General features: G+C 42.1%; 1 protein-coding gene across 5 annotated transcripts in view; it reads left to right on the top strand.

Annotated features, from left to right (window-relative positions):
- The window catches only part of llgl2 (LLGL scribble cell polarity complex component 2), a 99,482-nt gene that overhangs the window by 24,643 nt on the left and 52,339 nt on the right, over positions 1 to 22,500 (top strand). For 4 of the 5 annotated variants that reach the window (XM_088283665.1, XM_088283664.1, XM_088283667.1 and 1 more), the window contains 13 exons: positions 4,093 to 4,205; positions 5,653 to 5,750; positions 6,435 to 6,516; positions 6,669 to 6,784; positions 11,440 to 11,598; positions 16,865 to 17,027; positions 17,129 to 17,258; positions 17,341 to 17,395; positions 19,011 to 19,165; positions 19,336 to 19,547; positions 21,653 to 21,720; positions 21,826 to 21,979; positions 22,130 to 22,234. In XM_088283665.1, coding sequence (XP_088139791.1) covers positions 4,131 to 4,205; positions 5,653 to 5,750; positions 6,435 to 6,516; positions 6,669 to 6,784; positions 11,440 to 11,598; positions 16,865 to 17,027; positions 17,129 to 17,258; positions 17,341 to 17,395; positions 19,011 to 19,165; positions 19,336 to 19,547; positions 21,653 to 21,720; positions 21,826 to 21,979; positions 22,130 to 22,234 — 1,572 coding nt within the window. In that variant the 5' untranslated portion in view covers positions 4,093 to 4,130. Of the gene's footprint in view, positions 1 to 3,534; positions 3,557 to 4,092; positions 4,206 to 5,652; positions 5,751 to 6,434; positions 6,517 to 6,668; positions 6,785 to 11,439; positions 11,599 to 16,864; positions 17,028 to 17,128; positions 17,259 to 17,340; positions 17,396 to 19,010; positions 19,166 to 19,335; positions 19,548 to 21,652; positions 21,721 to 21,825; positions 21,980 to 22,129; positions 22,235 to 22,500 lie in introns of those variants that run through there. The other variant, XM_088283668.1, reaches the window with a different exon arrangement.

Raw genomic sequence — 22,500 nt, 5'->3', positions numbered from 1 at the left:
TGGCCGGGAGAGAGGCAGACAGAGCAGACAGGCGTCTTGCTCCGTTCAGCTCTGCGCACCCTCTCTCTCGCTCCCCTGCCGCCTCCTCTTTTATTAGAGCTTGAAGGAGAGTCATAACGAAACTGAAACTAGCACATCATGGCTTACAATGAAAGCAAGGAAATAGAAACTTATTAGACAACAGAAGCAAAAATGTTGGTGTGTGTGCGTGTGCAATCATTAATGCAATTAGTGTATAAAAACATGATTAGAAATACACAAACTGACTATATAAGGTTACTTGAAGTTATTATGATCTTCAGCTTATTTTACACATAGATTACTGGATCTAAATGCTTTTGTGAAAAGCTTTCCATGCTGTCAAAAATTAAAAAAGATGGCTTTCACAAAAGCATGTTTTTGCCTGTCAAATTTCAAACCCAAATTCAAGACTGTTGGCTTTAGCGAAGATACCAGACTGCCCAAGTCAACAATGGTGACATGCACAAGGGCCACTGGGATCAAACACCTTTACTTTTCTTTTCTTTTCCTTTGCGGTCACGGAGTTTAGTGCTATTCAGGATTTGATTTCCTCCAGACTGAACAAAAGTGGCCTTAAGGCAGTGGTTCTCAATTATTTCCTGTCAATTGAAAATAAAATTGATAAAAAATATCATTTTGAGAACGACTATTGTGTGGATCTCAAAACTCAGTACTGTTGTGCAAATATTGATGAGATTATAAATATTTACTATACGTTTTTGTTTTTTTTTAAACTTTATTAACATGAACAAACCAAACAGTTAATACATATATAATATAGAAAAGACAAAAAGAGCCAGGGGGATTTTAAACAAAAATTCTATAGAAATAACATAAAGCAACAGTTTTAATGTTTACGATACATTTTTTTTTATGTTTACAATCCGTTTGACATCGAACCTCTTTGTTGTGATGACGTCAGCCATGTCCGTGTTCCAGCCGGAGAGCGTCTGCTAAATTGATAACATAGCTGTCGTCTTATTTGATGTTTAGATATGGAATGGTTGCAATACAACATTTCTGTTCATAGCTGCTGGCTCTCCGCCCAAGCGCGGTTCGAGTCAGACTTCTGTTAAAAGTCGAGCATACATCGAACCAATTCATTTTAGCGATTAGCGCGCTTAGTACCTCCTTGCTCGCCTCCTCGTTTAGCACGCTACTTGTTTACGGAGTCGTTTATTTGCCATCAATTAGCTTGTTGCTTCTGCTGTGCGCGGATTTGTATATAGTTCAAATAAAGTCCATTCTGCTGTGGCGCAAGATGGCTTGGTGCGGTGCACTTAAATAGCGACGAAAGAAATCACTTCCGGGTCAACGAGCGACAGGGCGACGCTTTTTTTTTAATCAGTACTGCGTGACAGGGCGACGCTTTTTTTAATCAGTCCTGCGTGACAGGGCGACACTTTTTTAAACCAGTACTGCGTGAACTAGGGGCACAAACAGCTTTGACGAGCTCAAACTTGCGTTGTCTGAGATCGCCGTTTTCGGTCCCAAAACTATGCAAAAAAAATGTTCCCCAGGGTCCCATGCGCCCCCCTCAGCATCACACCGCGCCCCCCACTATTTGAGAATCACTGCCTTAAGGAGAAAGCATCCTTTTTTCTTAGTGGGACATAGATCTGAATGTCAACCACATGGCTGTGAAAGTAAAAATTCCCTCTTAAAGACCATCTGTGAAGTAAACTTGTCCAACCATCTTTTAAATTCTATATACGATACTAGTAACTATTTTAAGCAGACTTTAGTTTTTTTTTTTTCAATGCAGCTCTCCCAGATACACAATTAGACTCATAGAAACGCGCTAAATGCACATTTTCGTCAATCTCTGGCGAGTGGCAACATTTCCAGAAAGCCAAGTCGCCAGTCAGCCATTGTACAGCAGTTGTTTGAGTGGCCAAAAGAGGGCACGTAAATTGACCAGTTTCATTCTTGCAAAGCAAATGAATTTCACATCAATTTCACATTGAGTGTTCTTTTTAACAAGCACTTCGTAGATGTCAGTTTTCTCGACCGTTTTGGTTGGTAAAGGGCTTGCAAAACAGTCGGTGTGATTGCAATCAATCATGAAAACTGTTTGTTTGATGACCATGCCATGTCCTCTCGGAAAATTGCCAATCAATCTTATTGTGAATTCACTCGCATATTATGATATATTAAATATACATTATTTATACCTAGTGGTACTATCAAAATATATAATAATAATACTAACAAATTAGATTTGAAGCACCTTTCAGGAGACTCAAGGACGCTGTACAGAGAAATATACAAAGGAAAAACACAAATGGGGGTAAAAACACCAGCAAGTAAAAACAAACTGGATAAAATGGAATAAAGTGGACGAGGGACATATCATGAATTAGAGAGCGTAGTTTATGTGGAACAAATGGGTTTTGAATTTAGCTTTGAAAACAGGGAGGGTGGAACAATTACAGAGGTGAGGTGGGAAAGAGTTCCACAGCTGGGGAGCAGAGTGGCTGAAAGCTCTGTCCCCCATGGTGCGGAGGCGGGCAAGTGAGGAGGATGTAGGATGAAGATTGGAGAGCATGGGATGGAGTGGCAATATGGACAAGGTGGGAAAGGTAGGGAGGGGCGAGGTTGTTAATAGATTTGTAGGTATAAAGAAGAATTTTGAATCTTCCTCAAACTCTTCAAACTCCTGGTTCCCTCAGGTGAGTATCAAATACCGCTTTCTGAGTCGATTTCTGTCTGGCTTTGTCCACTTTCCATCTGGAGACCTGTATCGTTGTTCTTTAAATTACATCACATCACACTGGGTTTGGTTCGCCACAATCTTACTTACTTCGGGGAAACGATTACTTGGTTAAATATACAACTTAAAAACATTTTTTCCTGCTTTATTTTTTGTATGATGTTTAATTATGTGACCTTGATTTAATTTGGGATTTTTGGGGAAATGACTTCAAACTAGGTCATACTCAATTTATTTATGACTGTCCATTAATGTATTCTTTTTGTTCTTTGGAACTATAGCCTATTTTAAACTTGTATGTTTTTTTTTTTTTTTTTTACTCTAACATGAACCAGCCTCAGGGGCAACAACATATATCCTCTAGTCAACATATATCATATTCACGGGAAACTGTTTATGTGCCGTCTTTTTTTAAAAAAAACAAAAAAAAACAACTACGAATAGAAGGAGCAGCAAATTCGGTGAAACAGCAGGGGCCCGAAAATTGAACCCTGTGGGACACCATTTGACAGTAGGTCAGTCTCAGAGCAACCAATGTTAGCACAAAAAGTACTGCCTGACAGATCTAAAACACTATAGAGCGGTATCACTAATTCCCACCTCTTGCGGCAAACGATCCATCGTTTCAAACGCTGCAGGCAGGTCCAACCAAACAAGATGCACAATAATGACCTACCATTGAAATATTGTGCACCAATTCAGGGTGTACCCCGCCTACTGCCCGAAGACAGTTGGGATGGGCTCCAGCACCCCCCAAGACACTAGTGCGGTACAGATAATGGATGGATGGATGGATAATGAATGTGATCTGTGAACTAAGGGGTAAGGCTACCGGTAGATTAATTTTGCCTTCCTACCCTCTTTGAACATGATGATTTTCCTTCCTTTCTTTCTCACAATTTTTGTTTTTATCTTGAAATGTGTTTATATAATCAATAAATCAATTTTGAAGTTGGCCAATGTGTTGTTGAGTATGTTTGCAGTTTACTCTGTGTGAATAACGGTGTGTGATGAGATACAGAAAAAAAGTCCTGTATCATTAATTTGATTACTTGCCCGGTGGTAAAAATACTCCCATACATAAGACTTGCGTGATCCATGAGGGGTTTCAACTTCCTCTGCTGTTATTATAGTGACTGCTGACTAGTCATGTTGCCTTAATGTGAACGAGCACATTTAAAAGATAAAATCAATTTTTTTTTTCACCAACCATTTCACAGATCATGCCCAGCCCAAATCATGGTGCTTGATCCGTATGGGTCACGGATCAAAGATGATCCGTTGCATCACTAATATGTATACTTAGCGTGAATAACAAAATAACTGAATAATTCGTTTTTTTTTCTCCTTTTTATCAGCTTTTAAGTGGGGCTGAAGGCTCCACATTGGTGTCAGGATGAAAAGGTTCAGGCGACATGGCCAGGAGTCCCAGAGAGAGAGACTCAAACAGGAACTATTCCAGTTCAGCAAGGCAAGTGACAATGTACACACACAAATTGATCGACAAATAAAAAGTAGCATTATGAATACATCCTACCTGCTACACTAACAAAATCCCAGATAGTTTCAGAGAGAACCTTTTAATTGTGTGACCTTTAGATCAGTGGCAACATCAGCTTCCTTACATGAAGACTGGGGGCAGCGCTAGGATGTTGAACCAGTAAAGCAGCCCATAGTGGAAAAAAGTAGCGCCCATAAACACATGAAAATATTTTCCCTCATGATGAGAACACTTCTTCGACTACACTTCATACACTTCTCAATTTGTATCGCGGTCTTAGAACGTTGCACATGAGGCAGACTCGTCAATAAACACAATTCAATTCAATTGTCCTATGAAAATTGCTTCTGACAGTGGACTTTACTGGATGTTCCCAGCAGAACCTCACAATATGATTTGATCTGCCAGGTTGGCCGGGCATCTTTCCTTGCCGTCGGCACTAACACACAATCAGGTGGTGTTCAGTTGACAGCTCCCTTCACCTGAGTGTCCATGACATGCGACTGCAACTCTACAAAACCAAAAAATTGATCATTGAACTGTGGCCTAGTCTGTCCTGGTGCCAAGTGCACATATTGACACCCTTGTTTGCATAATATGTGTTTGCATAATCCCAGATGAGCACAGAAATCCAATAACAAAACACTTCCCGGGTTCTGTTCGAGGGCCGTTACTCCCAATTACACCCCTCCATTTCTCACTGTCAACTCCAAAAAGGTGGATACTCTGACTTTAAACAAACAGTCACGACCCGTCTCCTGCACCGATTCCAACTCCAAAGTGAAGTAAAATGTAACTCCTCTGAAGATGACTGATGCCAGAGCCCAGGCTGTAGTGCTGAGCCGAGCCCGACTATATGAACTCCTCAACCTCGCTCACCAGCTCAGGCTCTTTTCTTGTCATAAGATAGGTGGCATTCCATGTCCTTCGAGCCAGCTAGTGCAGCTGGGGATTGAACCGCCAAGTCTTCGGCTGCCGCCAGGTCTCGACTCACCCGAACCCCGACCACAGGTGTTGAGCCCATGGGAAAGGGATTTGTCATTGGGGTTCTGAGGCATGCTTTATCTGGTTCTTCGCCTAGGACCTTTTTGCCATACCTCACTCTGTCCAGGGTATAAAACCCCACGCACCTTTGCTTGTATGATTCATCACTACAGTAGTTTTACTGCTCACGGAGAGCATACTTTACACAATGTTTCTCGTAAAGCCTTGTTGACAGCTTTGCAGATGTTGTAAACAAAAATTACATGGCAACACTGGTAATATTTCTCACTAATTATTTTCTGTGATCCTTTGTTCTATGAAATGTATTTACTTAAATTTAAGATTTCACAGTATCTTAAGACTTTCAAAGGTTAGATTTTGCTGTTGCTGTTCACCTCATCCTTCACCTGTGTCTCCACTCTATTCTCTTTAGACTGTGGAGCATGGCTTCCCCCACCAGCCCAGTGCTCTTGGCTATAGTCCTTCTCTACAGCTGCTGGCCATTGGTACCCGTTCTGGAGCCATCAAATTGCATCCTTTTTTTGTATATATATATATGTATGTGTGTGTGTGTGTGTAGGGGTGGGCGGGTGTGTGTGTGGGTGTGTGTGTGGGCGTGTGTGTGTGGGTGTATGTAGGCGTGTATGTGTGTGTGTGAGGGGGGTGTGCATGCGTGTGTGTGTGTATGTATATATGTATATATATGTATGTATGTGTATATATATATATATTCATGTATTTATATACATGTATATATATTCATGTGTATATATATGTCTATATATACATGTATATATATTCATGTGTATATATATGTCTATATATACATGTATATGTATGTGTGTATGTATATGTATATATGTATATGTGGGGGTGTGTGTGTGTGTGTGTGTTTCTACTGAAAACGTTGCAATAGTGTGTATTTTAAATTTACCTTAGCTGTTTCTCTGGATAGCTTTATTATGTGTAAATTCTCCTTCGAAAACAAAATCTTTGTTAGTCTTTCAATGTTCAATGAGGAAATTTGCTTTTTTTCTCTAGTCAAGAACTGTAGAACTTTGCCCTGAAAGTATATTCTCATAAATCTCTTGTAAAAACATCAAAAGGAAATAACAATATCAAAGGAAAACTAGTCAAAGTGCTGGTTGTTTCATGTCTATGTTGACATGGGCCTCAGAATGAATGTGGTCTAGTTTTTCCATAACCATATTGCAGGTATGGAGCCCCGGGTGTGGAGTTCATGGGTCTACATGATGAGAATGCCGCAGTCACACAAGTACACTTTCTTCCCCACCAGGTATAGATATCTCTAAGCATGTTTTACAACATTTATGAAGTAGTCAAGCTTTTGTATTTTGTATATAATTGTTTAGAATAACCGTTAACACTGTTTGAAATATTGTTATACATCAAATATTTGATGTATATTTTTCAATGCATTTTGTTTAGGTTGAACTTGTGACTCTGCTGGATGACAACAGCTTGCACATGTGGACTTTGAGAGGCCATACAGGACTTTCAGAGCTTCTAGAGATAGGACGCTTCACTCTCACTGGTCCACCTGGGTAAAATTCAAAATGTCCTCGGAGTCAATTTTGTTGACTAGTAGGCTATGATGAAAATGAATCAGATTTAAAAAGAAATCATTCAAAATCAGGAAATAAAACTGACTGCAGCAATTGCACAAGCAACATTAATTAGGATTTGGTGTTTGACTCCTAAAATGTCAGAAAATGGGCAAAAATGTTGATCATTGTTTTCCAAAGTAAAAGCTAATTTTGCTTGTCTCATTTTGATTGAACAAAAAGACAATCAGGCTTCATTCGTGGGGAATATTTCCTGACTTGAGGAGTTTAAGAATTTTAGGTTTCTAAACAATCACAGTATTTTTCAGACTAGAAAGGCTTCATTATATTCCCGCGTATGCGCGGGCAAAAACGGCCGCATTGCATCACGTGACCGATGTGGTGCGCTGTGCGGTACTTTTGTGACACGACTGCAAGACATGCCAAGCAGACGTCAGAAATTGTTGGTGAGGGTAGCATGTAGCGCGCATTCTCTCTTGTAATTAGTCCTTTTAGTCACGTTTCGATGACATGCACAACTTTCCAGGTATAGGTGCCTGAATTTAATTGTCACCACGTACTGCTGCGATGCAAGCTAGCTTGGTGGCGGTGTGAGTGTTGTGTGTATGTGTGTAGAGAAGTCTTCATGGTTTTGCCGCACTGACGTCCGCGCGGGCACGAGTATAAAGAAGCCTTAAATCGCAGTTATTTTCATAGTTTGGGTTGTCCTGTGCTTATACTTGGGCAAAACATGTATGCATTAAAATTAGATCTTAGACTAGCACCCAAAATCCCCATTCCATAACGGTGTTTACTTTCTGTGCTTTACCGCCAACTTTCCACCAGCTGTAATGCGTCAAACGTATTTAATCCATCCACCCATTATCTGAGCCACTCACAAGGGTCGCGGACATATTTGCCAACAGCTAATATTATATAATAACATAGTAGTCACACATAACCGCCAGTGGTCAACTGTCAGCTCAGCTGTCAATAGTCATGCATTGAGTGTGAGACTCACGCATTTCTGTTCAATGCCACGCTCACACACTTTACTTTAATTTCTTATGCCAAGAAAAAGTAATACTGGGGAAAAAAAAATATTTTTTCAATGTGAAAAAGATGGCTGATTTGGCGCTCCAATTTGGACGCTGCCACTGTCACTGTGTGTAAAGTGAGTTCACATGGCATAGGCATACACTGTGTCAATTTGTCGCTCGAACATTGGAGTGTGTATCACAGAAGCAAGTCTGGGGAGTTTATTTAGTAGTATACGTTGATGACCAGTAAGTTTCGTCATTCTTATTTCCATGTCAGTTAGCACCTTGTTAGCGCCCTGTCAGAACCAATCTTTCCACCAGAATGTATTGTTAGAGTATTTTGTGCAACTTTTTCCATGTACCCGTTACCGCATAGTGATCATTGAGTTGCTGTCATGTCGGTAAGTCAGGTACCGGAGGTTGTACCAATTCAGTGTCACACTAAAAGTACAAAGAGCAAGTGCTTCTTAAATTTTGCTCGCTTATTCGTTCTTAATATGTTTAATATGTTAAGTGAAAGTCTCTTAACCTATGTAGTGTATACACTTTAGAAAACCACATAAACACATCCATAACTACTACCCATTGCTCACGATTGTGTACCAATGTTGTATGAAGATAAAAGTGAATTGAATGAGGAAACTGGACACGAGCAAGGAATGATAAACACTTCTTGTGTATTTATAAAGAATCATTTTGACTTGGCCTCAAGTGGTGTTTGGCCAAATTACTGGTGTGAAGACGGATCATTTCCCGTAATCAGTGAATATTTAGCAGAACTCCCTTACAATCACAGTTTCTATTCTTGGGTTAATTGTTCTGGGTAATTCTAGTATTGAGCATTAAAAATATAAAGAACCAATGGCATTTTATTTGATTGATGGAACATGCGTGAAGTTGTTTCAGGGTTAATAATAATTGTTCACATTGTCATTCATTCATAATTATTTTTCAATATATACACTGGAGTTGACAAGACATTTTGTACACAGTTGTATGTCTCTGTAATATCACCTTGTAAAAGGTGGGTTTGCTCTAAAAATACAGTACTCTAGACAACTGAACAGAACATACCATACATTGTCTAAGCTGCCTATCCTCATGAGGATCACAGGGGTGCTGGAACCTATGCCAGCTGTATGTGGGCAGTAGACAAGGTACACCCCGGACTGGTTACCAGCCAACTGCAGAACATAACATACCCTTAAAAAAAAAAAAAAACGCCAAAATGTTTTTGACAAATTTGTTCTGTGCAGCCCCACTAGTCTAGTTTGTGGAATAAAAATTAAGCAGCAAAAGCCACCTATTTCTATCCATCTCAGGGAGCGGCCATTTACCACTTGCTGTAGTCTGAAAATGACATCACAGTTGCTCAGGGCTCAGATAACGACCAATCACGGCTCAGCAGCGTCTAATGACCAAACTCAGACAACAGATCCAGGGTCGCTGCTCCCTATACGCAGGATACGCACAGTGCACAGGGGCACCATCCTCCGTGAGTGGGCAAGGGAACTTTCCTAACTGTTAGAGTGTAGCGCTCGGAACATAATTCCAGTGGCAATCACAATTTGGGACCACAGATTTTTGTGTGAGTCTGTTCTTTGTTCAGTTTTTTAAGTAAAATAAATTATATCATTATTATTATTGTTTATTACGGATGTAAAGAGTCATTGAAATTCCATCTAATATATATACACACACACACACACACACACACACACACACCCCCACCGCATATCCAGACTATAAGATGCACCTATGTATAAGCCGCAGCAACTCTTTTTGGGGGGAAAAAAAGATATACAAACCGCACCAGGTTACAAGCCGCAGTTTTCTATGTTAAAAAAAAATGTTGTTGACTGCATGTACAGAACGATTTTGGACTGTGAATGCACATAAAGGTACATAAACAGATTCTTAAAACGCTGCCTTTCAACACGGCAACAACTTTGCTAATTGTAACAAAACAGACCCAAGAGAAAAAAAAATTTAGCTCTATTAAGCGTATTTTCTGAACTATAGAGCGCCCCTAACGTATTAGCCGCCCGGTTCAAAATCTAGGAAAAAAGTAGCGACGTATAGTCGGGAAAATACGGTATACTACATTACGATATACAATATAAATTCGCAACCCCATCTCTGTGTGACGTGAAACGCTTGTTGCTCTGTTGGCGTCGGCCCACAGTAGCCGTGTTGTAATAATAAAAATAGAGATATCTAAACTAACTTCTGACGTTGTATCTTTGAAAGACGTTTCAATATGTTCCTCCTTTTTGTCATGTTTTTTTTCAGGCACATACCACATTTTGAATGTGTAGATGATAATATGCATGCTAGAGAAGCAACACAAAACGTTTTTTATTCAGGTTAAATAAAAACAAATTTAAAAATCAATTCCAGTGCTGATTTTAGTTTGGAGTGTTCAATTAACCTACCATCCATGTTTTTGCAGTGTAGGAAACACACATGAACGCCGGAGCCGGAATCGAAACCCTGCACCTTTGAACTGTGAGGCCCCTATTCGGCCACTGTGCATTTTTGAAAAAAATTAAAAAACCAAAAAAATGTGTTCCAAAAATGACAATTTTTTTCATGAAAAAAATCAAAAGTCAAAACGAAATAAAAGCTAGCTTTATTGAAAAAAAAAAAAAAAACTATTATAACTCTGGTGTGGTGAAGAGTTGCCGTCTGTAATTTATTTCCCGCCAAAAAATCCACTCGAGTCACACTTGGTTCTTCAGGGATGTTCAAATCCGATCCTCAAACATCTAAAACGTGCTGGCCCTCTTGGACAGGATTCGGACACCCCTGTTTTCGGCTTTTGATTAAAGTGTTGGCCGATCTTACATGTATTAGCTAACTTTGTTCATTAGTCCACACGCAGATCATTAACTACACTCTGGGACGCTACTGCCAAAATTTGATCACTGTGCGTATGGTCCATACCTCTGGGATGGTGATTCTCTCTTAGGGGCCCCAGTCAGCGCGAGGTCACACGTATAACATCTGACCAATGTGATGGAGCGCTCCAACGTGTACTTAACATAGCGGCCAAAATTCTATCTCTCCTATCTCCCCACCCCTGATGACAAATTTGTTTCGGGCCATGAAACAAAGGCGTTCACCCAGGCATCCTTTGCACATCTTGCATGAAAACTCCGATATACACTTGACATTTCGTCCAAATTCCTGCTTACTTTTTTTTTTAACTTTTATTATTGAAGTACATTTAATGTCCTTTCAGGCTTTTCCTGAAGTAATATTCTACAGGGTGAATTTAACTTCTACCAGTTATTTTCTGTGATGATACTTTTACTCATGCAACGCTTTCAGGTACTTTATACAAGACTGCTTTATACAATTACTTGTCAAGGCTGCCTTGTGCATTTCTCTTGTTTTTGTTTTGTTCTGTTGTCATTGGCACACAATATATTGTACTAAATTTTACGTGTGGTTAGGGTATATGTTTTGTATTTGAGCAATGTAGAAGGCAGAAAGACCCCTTGTGATAAAATAATGACACCCTTTGTGTACTTTGAGACAATTTACATGATATTGTGGAATCTTGGAGTGTTAACTTCATTAATCTCATGTCTTGCCTTAACTCCTCTTTAGTGCTCCACCAAGTGTGACCAGGGTGACAGCAGTGCTGGCCCACTCTTCTGGTGAGCTGTTGCTGCTGGGAACTGAGGGCGGGCATGTCTTTATAGTTCAGGTGCCTGGCTTCAGAGAGCTTGAAGAGAGGAACATCAGTCTTGCTGAAGTTTCCAACAGGTGGGAAATTGTAGAACTGGAAAAATTCTCACTTCACAAATGTAATAATGTTCAATCTTAAGCGACACTGTCTTTCGGTCATATGCAATAAATAGTCTTGTACATACACTAGTATAAAACCAAGAAAAATTTAAGTGTCAAGTAAGATTGGGTGATCTCAAAAAAAAAAAACAACAACTCAATGTTCTCACATTTCTAACGATGATTGGCCGATATTGCAAATCTGCACTTGCTTCACAGAACAATTATGAATAGACAGTGTTTGTGAACAACACATTCTTGATTTCAAATTGCTTTATACATGTACGATATTCTCTAGCAATATTTAATAATGAGCAACTTAAAATCATGTCTACACCGCATATGGTATTTAGATTTTTTGTTTGTATTTTATGTGACTTGAATATCTGCTGCAATAAGTACTGGTCTACTACAGCCAACTACTACAGTTATCGTAATGAGAAAAGGTCTTTATTACAGCAGTCAGAATCAAAAGAAATATGTTAGATTTGATATATGGTGGTTTGTGCACATGCGTCACCATGGAATACAGGTATGCAATTTGTGGATGTTCCTTAATCCAGACGGTAAGAGTGATATAGCGTTGAGTGCTGTTATTACATATATGATTGTTTGTAACAATTTTTATAATTTTGATACCAACTATGAGGATGTAAACTGATTGTTCAGTAAATATCAAAACTTCCTGTCTAATTTTACATGCTCGCATAAAGTAATGTTACAGTGGCGGCGGCGTGATATCTCGCCAAACGTTTACTTGCTTTGTCAACTACACTTATTGGTTTCGGAAAGGGTTTTCTGAGTCTGTTGCACAGCTTTACATAGCTTTTCTTAAGCATGCTTGTAAAGTTATGCAGTTTTCCTCATAATTGATTCGGGTCCCAAGGTTAATCTGTGAATTGCCCTTCACGGCCACTGTTTCCCCCCGCGAGCCGTCACCTTACCGTGGTGGAGGGGTTTGCGTGTCCCAATGATCCTAGGAGCTAAGTTGTCTGGGGCTTTTGCCCCTGGTAGGGTCACCCATGGCAAACAGGTCCTCGGTGAGGGTCCAGACAAAGCATGGCTCACCAAACCCCCTTATGATGCTCAAAAATATTGGACCACGTTTTCCCTTGCCCGGACGCGGGTCACAGGGGCCCCCCTCTGGAGCCAGGCCTGGAGATGGGGCTCGTCGGCGAGCGCCTGGTGGCCGGGCCTGCACCCATGGGGCTCGGCCGGGCACAGCCCGAAAAGGCAACGTGGGTCCCCCTTCCCATGGGCTCACCACTTGTGGGAGGGGCCAAAGAGGTGGGGTGCAGTGTGAGTCGGGCGGCGGCAAGAGGCAGGGACCTTGGCGCTCTGATCCCCGGCTACAGAAACTAGCTCTTGGGACATGGAATGTCACCTCTCTGGTGGGGAAGGAGCCTGAGCTGGTGTGCAAGGCAGAGAAATTCCGACTAGATATAGTCGGGCTCACCTCCACACACAGCATAGGCTCTGGTACCAGTCCTCTTGAGAGGGGTTGGACACTCTTCCACTCTGGAGTTGCCCAAGGTGAGAGACGCCGAGCAGGTGTGGGCATACTTATTGCCCACCGGCTTGGCGCCTGTACACTGGGTTTCACCCCGGTGGACGAGAGGGTAGCCTCCCTCCGCCTTAAGGTGGGGGGACGGGTGCTGACTGTTGTTTGTGCTTATGCACCAAACAGCAGTTCAGAGTACCCACCCTTTTTGGAGTCTTTGGAGGGTGTGCTGGAGAGCGTTCCCCCTGGAGACTCCCTCGTTCTACTAGGGGACTTCAATGCTCACGTGGGTAATGACATTGAGACCTGGAAGGGCGTGATTGGGAGGAATGGCCCCCCCAATCTGAACCCGAGCGCTGTTCTGTTACTAGACTTCTGTGCTCGTCATGGATTGTCGATAACGAACACCATGTTCAAACATAAGGGTGTTCATATGTGCACTTGGCACCAGGACACCCTTGGCCGCAGTTCGATGATCGACTTTGTAGTCGTGTCATCGGATTTGCGGCCGCATGTTTTGGACACTCGGGTGAAGAGAGGGGCGGAGCTGTCAACTGATCACCACCTGGTGGTGAGTTGGCTCCGATGGTGGGGGAAGATGCCGGTCCAACCCGGCAGACCCAAACGTATTGTGAGGGTCCGCTGGGAACGCTTGGCAGAATCCCCTGTCAGAAAGATTTTCAACTCCCACCTCTGGCAGAACTTTGCCCACGTACCGGGGAAGGCGGGGGACATTGAGTCTGAGTGGACCATGTTTTGTGCATCCATTGTTGAGGCAGCCGATCGAAGCTGTGGACGTAAGGTGGTCTGTGCCTGTCGTGGCGGCAACCCCCGAACCCGCTGGTGGACACCGGGGGTAAGGGATGCTGTCAGCCTGAAGAAGGAGTCCTATCGGGCCTTTCTGGCCTGTGGGACTCCGGAGGCAGCTGACAGGTACCGACTGGCCAAGCGGAATACGGCTTCGGTGGTTGCCGAAGCAAAAACTCGGGCGTGGGAGGAGTTCGGTGAGGACATGGAAAACGACTTCTAGACGGCTTCGAAGAAATTCTGGTCCACCATCCGTCGTCTCAGGAGAGGGAAGCAGTGCACCACCAACACTATTCATAGTGGAGATGGGGTGCTGCTGACCTCGACTCGGGACGTTGTGAGTCGGTGGGGAGAATACTTCGAAGACCTCCTCAATCCTACCGACACGCCTTCCTTTGAGGAAGCAGAGCCTGAGGACTCCGTGTTGGACTCACCTATCTCGGGGGCTGAATTAACCGAGGTGGTTAACAAGCTCCTCGGTGGCAAGGCCCCGGGGGTGGATGAGATCCGCCCGGAGTTCCTTAGGGCTCTGGATGTTGTGGGGCTGTCATGGTTGACGCGCCTCTACAACATTGCGTGGACATCGGGGACAGTGCCTCTGGATTGGCAGACCGGGGTGGTGGTCCCCCTTTTTAAGAAGGGGGATCGGAGGGTGTGTTCCAACTATAGAGGAATCACACTCCTCAGCCTCCCCGGTAAGGTCTACTCAGGGGTAATGGAGAGGAGGGTCCGTCGGGAGGTTAAATCTCCGATCCAAGAGGAGCAGTGCGGTTTTCGTCCTGGCCGTGGAACAGTGGACCAGCTCTACACTCTCTACAGGGTCCTTGAGGGTGCATGGGAGTTCGCCCAACCAGTCTACATGTTTTTTGTGGACTTGGAGAAGGCGTTCGACCGTGTCCCACGGGGAGTTCTGTGGAGCGTGCTTTGGGAGTACGGGGTACCGAGCCTCTTGATACGGGCAGTTGGGTCACTGTACCACCGATGTCAGAGTTTGGTCCGCATTGCCGGCAGTAAGTCGGATTCGTTTCCAGTGAGGGTTGGACTCTGCCAAGGCTGCCCTTTGTCACCGATTCTGTTCATAATTTTTATGGACAGAATTTCTAGGCGCAGTCGGGTCGATGAGGGGATCCGGTTTGGCGACCTCAGTATTTCGTCTCTGCTTTTCGCAGATGATGTGGTACTGTTGGCTCCCTCAGGCCGAGATCTCCAACTCTCACAGTAGCGGTTCGCAGCCGAGTGTGAAGCGGTTGGGATGAAGATCAGCACCTGCAAATCTGAGACCATGGTTCTCAGTCGGAAAAGGGTGGAGTGCCCTCTCCAGGTCGGGGAGGAGATCCTGCCCCAAGTGGAGGAGTTTAAGTATCTTGGGGTCTTGTTTACGAGTGAGGGGAGGATGGAGCGAGAGATCGACAGGCGGATCGGTGCAGCCTCCGCTGTGATGCGGACGCTGTATCGGTCTGTCGTGGTGAGGAGGGAGCTGAGCCAAAAGGCGAAGCTCTCAATTTACCGGTCGATCTACGTTCCTACCCTCACCTATGATCACGAGTTGTGGGTCGCGAAAGAACAAGATCTCGGATACAAGCGGCCGAAATGAGTTTCCTCCGCAGGGTGTCTGGGCTCTCCCTTAGAGATAGGGTGAGAAGCTCGGCCATCCGGGAGGGACTCAGTGTCGAGCCGCTGCTCCTCCACGTAGAGAGGAGCCAGATGAGGTGGCTCGGGCATCTGTTTAGGATGCCTCCTGGACGCCTCCCAGGGGAGGTGTTCCGGGCATGTCCCACCGGCACGAGGCCCAGAGGACGACCCAGGGCACGCTGGAGAGACTACGTCTCCCGGCTGGCCTGGGAACGCCTGGGCATCCCTCCGGCAGAGCTGGAAGATGTGGCTGGGGAGCGGGAAGTCTGGGCTTCCCTGCTGAAGCTGCTGCCCCCGCGACCCGACCCCGGATAAGCGGCGGATAATGGATGGATGGATGGATGGCCACTGTTTTGCCACATCAAATAATGTTATATTGACCGACGTCAGTCTTGTAAACCCATTTCCAGGTTGGGATTTACGTCTTACAATTTAATACTCGCTGAGACGAGAGACTCATCCATTTCCTAAATTTGAAACAATGGTCTCCTCCACTCGCTGGTACCACCGAATCACTTGACTGAATCATGCCCACTGATTTGTCTTGTGTTTTCAAGAGAGTATTAATACTCGACAATGCAAAATTGCACTTTGTGAACACAGCAGTGATTATATCGATGATGATATATATCACCTACCCCTAGTGTCCAGCTTAAATGGGGATAGCAAGTTGGGCTGCAACAGTTCATATCTTGTACTAAAAGTAGGGCTTTGCACTTTGTCAGTGGAAAAGTAAAAAAAAAAAAAAAACATAACTGAGATAAAGAAAATAAATCTATCACTTTGCTAATTTTGGGAAGTGCCAGCAACCGCATTAAATCCATGTTTTGTTTTATTCAACTTTACCTGAGCAAAAAGTTGAAAAACCATGGTCCAGGAAGGCATATTGAGGCAAAACGCACTAATAGTTGTTAATAAAAAAAAAATTGTTTCATTTAATTTGACCCAGGCATATAGCCCGAGTGCAAAACAAACAAAAAAAATGATCCATTAGGGTGTATTACAACATGCATAACATACCAAACGGGACTCAAGTTTAACAAGTACCGTAACAGCTCAATGTACACCAAATTTTGTGCTGAAACTGGAATTAGGGGAGGTAGTGTAACTTTTTGTCACATTCCTGAGTACATTACCTGGGGCTGGGGCCCTAAAAAAAACGTATATTATTTAATGAACACATTCTGGACAATGATAATCAAAACAGGAATATTCTCCGCGTGCGGGGGCTGGTAGTGGTGTTCTGATTGTGATGTTGTTGCCGTATTTATGTAATGAAATGCACCTCTTTCTCATCTCTTTCAGTGTACCAGATGATTGTATCGGGCAAAGAAGTTTAGAACAAGTTGAAGCCTTACGGGAGAACCCAGCCAACCCAAATCATGTTGCTATTGGTTATGGACGAGGTCTTATTGTAATCTGGGATCTTCAGAAACGGTGTGGGATCCAGCACTTTCCGGCTACTCAGGTAGGAAGTGAGATGCAAATCAACAGTGCTCAATAATTTGATCAGTACATGAATCTCATTTTTTTTGTTTTTTTTGTTTTTTTCATGTCCATACACCACAGCAACTGGAGAGTGTGTGGTGGACAGAGGACCGAGGATACATTCTAAGTTCCCATAGTGATGGAAGCTATTGTCGTTGGACATTTGGTGAGGAAGATGGAAATGAGGTGGAGAAATCAGATATTCCTTACGGTGAGGATGCTGCTTTCCTATACTGTTGGACAAGAAAAACATTCACCTGGATGGAGTGAATGACTTTTCTTTCTTTCTCTAGGTCATTTCCCTTGCAAAGCAATTTCTAAAATAGTTCAGCTTTCTACAAAGGAGGGGTATGTTGTCTAATCTGCTCGTGTTCTGAAGTGCTATATTTTTATAATTTACTGATTGATGATGTGCATGGAATGTTCTTTTTTTGAGCATTTGCTTAAAGGAGACGTAAATATTCTTAACAATTTAAAGCCATTCCAAGTCTGCTAAGTGTCTTCGGCCTGACACACACCAAACAATACGGCAGAAATAAATTAAATGAACAACCGTGAAACAAATACAGTTGCTGACTTACACCCACACACCATGTGAAATAACCATTCCATATATACTGTCCCCTTCAAAAGAATTGGAACACCACGGTAAATTCCTTTGTTTTTGTTGTATACTGAAGACATTTGGATTTCAGATTGAAAGATGAATATGAGACAAGTTCATTTCATGGTATTTATGCCCTCGTGTGTCAACAAGAGTGACTGAGAGGTTCTGGGATGCCTCTATGTAACGGGGGTGGGGGGATCTGCCGGTGTTTAAGGTAAATTAAAGTTTCCATCCTAAATTATAAAGTGGTGACCAGAGGCTATTAGTCCAAAGCGGCTAATGCAGGGTTCGCGGTTAACTTTAAAAACTGCTTGCCCATAGGGCAAGTGCCACTAAAATTTGACTTGCCCGAGTGGCCAAATTACTTGCCCGACTTGGGCAAGTGACAATTTTTTTTCTCTAAGAATAAATTGTTTATGGTTGTAAAATGTGCGCCACAAATGTAAATAAACATATAATCTGATAAACATAAATTAATCTTGTTTTCATCATCAACCATGAAACCCTACTCACAACAGCATGTATCATCCTGTGCAGTTATTGAAAATGTTAATTGTAGTTTTAATAATTAACAAATCTGCATGTTAAATTGGGAAAATGATATTACAGCAATCCAGATTATCAATTTTAAGTCCAGGAGAGCCTATTAATCGAGGAATCACATGAGTAAATTATGAGTGTGGGAAATTTTTGTATTCCTTTAAGACCAGTGCCTGTGGTGCTGCCTCCATAAGATTCATAGCATAAACAGAACACAGTCACTGACACTATGTCAGGTCACATCATGGAGCTAATGAATTAACAGCCAATAATCAAATATTACTCCCTTCCTTACTCACAACTGAATTGTCTACTTAAAAATATTCAAGATATTTTAGTCATGTCAGAGGAATCCGAAATGTTCGGATTTGAACGAACTCGTCGCCACTTGTAAACATGCGCAGAAGGTAAGAAAACTTCCGGCTGTCAATCTTCGGCCGAAATATCGTAGGTTTTTGTTGTGTTTTTCAAACTTCAAATGAGGTGGCAACTACAGCGAGTTCCAATACTGTTTACTATGAATTCCTAAAATTTTAGGACATTAATGGTTAAGTGAGGCTATTTTATCCTGGGAGACATTTACAGCGCATGAAACCGAAGGCAACATAAGCAATTTTTAGATAATTTGATCAGTAACTGTAAAGGCACTTCTTAAAAAAATAATCATTTAGGATATTTATTTAAATGCCAAATAAAAATATTTTAATCATCCCATGAAGTACAGTAGGCCGTTGTAAGGACAATTGAAACGTGCTCAAGTTGAAAGTTATTCTTATCAATCTCTGGAATGATTGACTGACGTGTTAATTTTTATAGGACACCATTCCTCCTCTTCAGTGGTGGCATGCCCAGAGCCAGCTTTGGGGACAGACACTGCATTACTATCATCCATAATAAAAGACATGTTGCCTTGGACTTCACTTCCAGGATCATTGACTTCTTTGTCATCAAAGATGGACGACTTCCTACTGGTAGGTAGAAATAAAAAAACAAAACAAAACAACCAATTTCATACTTTTTTTTGAAGAGTTCATACATGATTATGACATAGCCAATTTTACTCATTTTAATGTCTTTAACCGTATCAAGTATGAAGCCGGCCTATTTTGTTTGCATGCTAATTAATTGCATGTATGACTAGGGGATCCCAGCGCGTTAGTGGTCTTGGTTGAAGAGGAGTTGGTAGTGATTGACTTGGAGGCCGAGGGATGGCCAGTCATTCAAACACCTTACCTCGTTCCACTGCACAGTTCAGCAATCACCTGCTCATACCACGTCTCTGCTATCCCTCTCAAACTTTGGGAGAGAATTCTCGCTGCCGGAGAGCTACAGAATACAAATTACTCCAAAAAGGTACAATCAGTTTCATCCTTGTTTGATGCTGTTCCTCTTCAGTTTTGGACGTTACCATTTCCAGTTGGCACCAATGTAAGAACATTTCAATCATATATGATAAGCAGTAATGAACGGCCCCCAGGACCAATCTTTTTCATAGCAAACATTTTAAGAGACCATCATTCTTTGTCAACTTCAATTTTATTTGTATGGCACGTTTAACAAGGTTTATCTAAATGCGTGTCAGGATAAGAAGCAAGATGGCAATACATTTAAAATTAAAATGAAAGAAGCAAACCAACAAAATGAACAAGCTGCAAGCATCTATGTGTCCTCACAACTCTGGCCATGTTGGGGTACTTGCACATAGTACAATAACACTCTTAAGTATTTATTTTCATGTCAGGGCTGTGAGTGCAAAGTTTCATTAGATTTCAGCTGGATTTAGACCCTCTAAAACAGCATCAGTTTCTTTGCAAACGGTACGTAAAACGAAATAAAAAGCTTTCAATAACTTATCATGTAAAACATCTTTAGATAAAAAAAACTGTGTTTGACAAGTTCGTTAAAATATAACCTCGGTTGATGGGCGAAAACTCCACCTAATTCCAAAAGAAATTCAAAATGGCGGACTTCGTGTTAGTTTTAGCATATGGCTTTGAAATATTTGTTGTAGGTCTTGGGCTGCTACATATGTCACTCACTTTTCACAGGTATAAGTGAAAAGCACATCTCTGAATGTTTTGTAAAAATTTGTATGGAGCGCTATGGCTCAATTTCTGAATAGTAGTCTTCCGTTATCACTACACGATTTGCTCTATTTAATGTTAGATCACTAGTTAACAAAGCACTATTGAATCACACAACCTAAAACACCTTGGAGGTTCACTATGAGCATAAGTATTTTAAAATCAAAGTGTAGGAATTCAGAGCATTAGTGGAGAAAAAGTGAACTCCAAGTCGAATCTATTTGCCGTGTTCGACAAACTCACAAATTTCCCAAATCAAATCTGAATCAGAATCATCTTTATTGGCTAAATATTTAAAATATACTAGGTGTTTGTCTCTGATAGTATGAGCAACACTAGGATTCAGTAAAAAGCAACTACAATAAGCAAAAACGGGACATATAAATATTGAATACCACCCAATGACAGCTGTGCAACAATGTGGAGCATCATTGAGCAGAGACAAAGTGATCAATGATATGGTAGTAAGAACACTATGGCGGTTATCTAGATTATTCAGATAATCGTTGCAACATTTTAAGTGACCGGGAGCAGTAATTGTAATACAACCTTCAACGTGCAATGCAGAAAGTCTTTGAGCGTTTTAAAGCAGTGGTCCAACCACTGGGCGGCGGCTAAAAAAATTCTTATTTTGAAAAGTGACAAGCTTCTCTCCGTTGCATCCATCTATGATGGCCTTGTGGCTAGTGGTGCGATGGATCATCTTTGATCTGTGATCAGTACGGATCAAGCACCACGGTTCGGGCTGGCACGATCCGCGGAATGGCTGGTGGAAAAAAAAAAAAACTGTGCGCGATCACATTAAGGAAACATGATTATTCCGCATTCACTATAATAGCAGCAGAAAAATTTTAAACCCCACATGGGTAGACATTGATGCCAATGCAATAGCCTTCGTGGACTTTTACTTTGAAGTTGGCCATTGCGGTGGTGTAACGGCTCCCTTGACTTACGTTTTCCACCTTGACCATTCGCTTATAACAGAGGGGTGCCGTGAATTTGTGACTAAAATTAGCACTTTTTGTGCCGACATCGAGTTGCGTATTTCGACGGGAGCTGGCTTGGAACAGCTGGATCCCGCCCAAATGATGAACACATTTTTATCTTAAAAATAATGAGTGAATTTTCACTACACACATACATTCAGTATGTACATACATTCAGTCCATAGATCCAGTAAATCCATTCATCCACAGTACATACATACATACACACACACAGTACATACATAAATACACAAAACTTACATGATTCAGTAAAGATAAACGCAACAATTCCAAGAGGACCCCCTGGTCCTCGGGCACTAATTACATAATTTTGATGACATATATTGACTGGTTGATAACTCTAAAACTCTATGTTCTTTCCATTCAGCCATGGCCAATAACTGGAGGACAGAACTTGGCCCCAGATCCTCCCCAAAGAGATCTTTTGCTCACAGGGTCAGGTCACCTAAACTCTCTTTACTGTTGTGAACCATATTTAATCAATAAAAAAAAAATCACTTGAACATTTTTAACAGTACCATTTTTGCCTGTTATCTGTAGGCATGAGGATGGAACTGTGCGCTTCTGGAATGCGTCAGGAGTCTGTCTGTATCCCATGTACAAATTGAGCACGGCTGGAGTTTTCCACACTGACACTGACCCCAATGACAATTTGCATCAAGGTGCTGAAGGAGAGTGGCCTCCTTTCAGAAAGGTGTGTGTGTGTGTGTGCTTTTTTCTACATTCATCATACCTGAATTATAAAACAATTAAGTAGACATTTTTACTCTCCACTTGCACAGGCACTCCAACCTAAACTATCATACCGATATCTGCGGATTCTGATTATATTTTTGAAATCTAGGTTGGCTGCTTTGACCCCTACAGTGATGATCCGAGGCTTGGCATTCAGAAGATCCACCTTTGCAAATACAGTGGTTATCTTGCTGTGGCAGGGACAGCTGGACAGGTAAGATTACAGTTTTAGATTGTATTGGTAAACTCTGTAAATAACTACCCGAATACGATGTAGGGACCTTAGCAGTGTTGTTTTCGTCAACCGTGACAATGACGAAAATATTTTGTCAACGCGCCATTTTTTCATGACGTTAACGAGACTAGCTAAATGTGGAACTTTGATGACGAAAACATGATGTGACATACATGTATCTTTCAATAATTGCAATGCTGGTGCAATCTATCCTCGTTTGGGTACGCCCACCACCGGGACAACAT

Source organism: Idiotropiscis lumnitzeri, chromosome 20, assembly GCF_059441095.1.
Source record: "Idiotropiscis lumnitzeri isolate Australia: NSW breed Sydney's pygmy pipehorse chromosome 20, RoL_Ilum_1.0, whole genome shotgun sequence".
Classification (NCBI taxonomy): domain Eukaryota; kingdom Metazoa; phylum Chordata; class Actinopteri; order Syngnathiformes; family Syngnathidae; genus Idiotropiscis; species Idiotropiscis lumnitzeri.
This window is presented reverse-complemented; position numbering and strand designations above follow the sequence as displayed.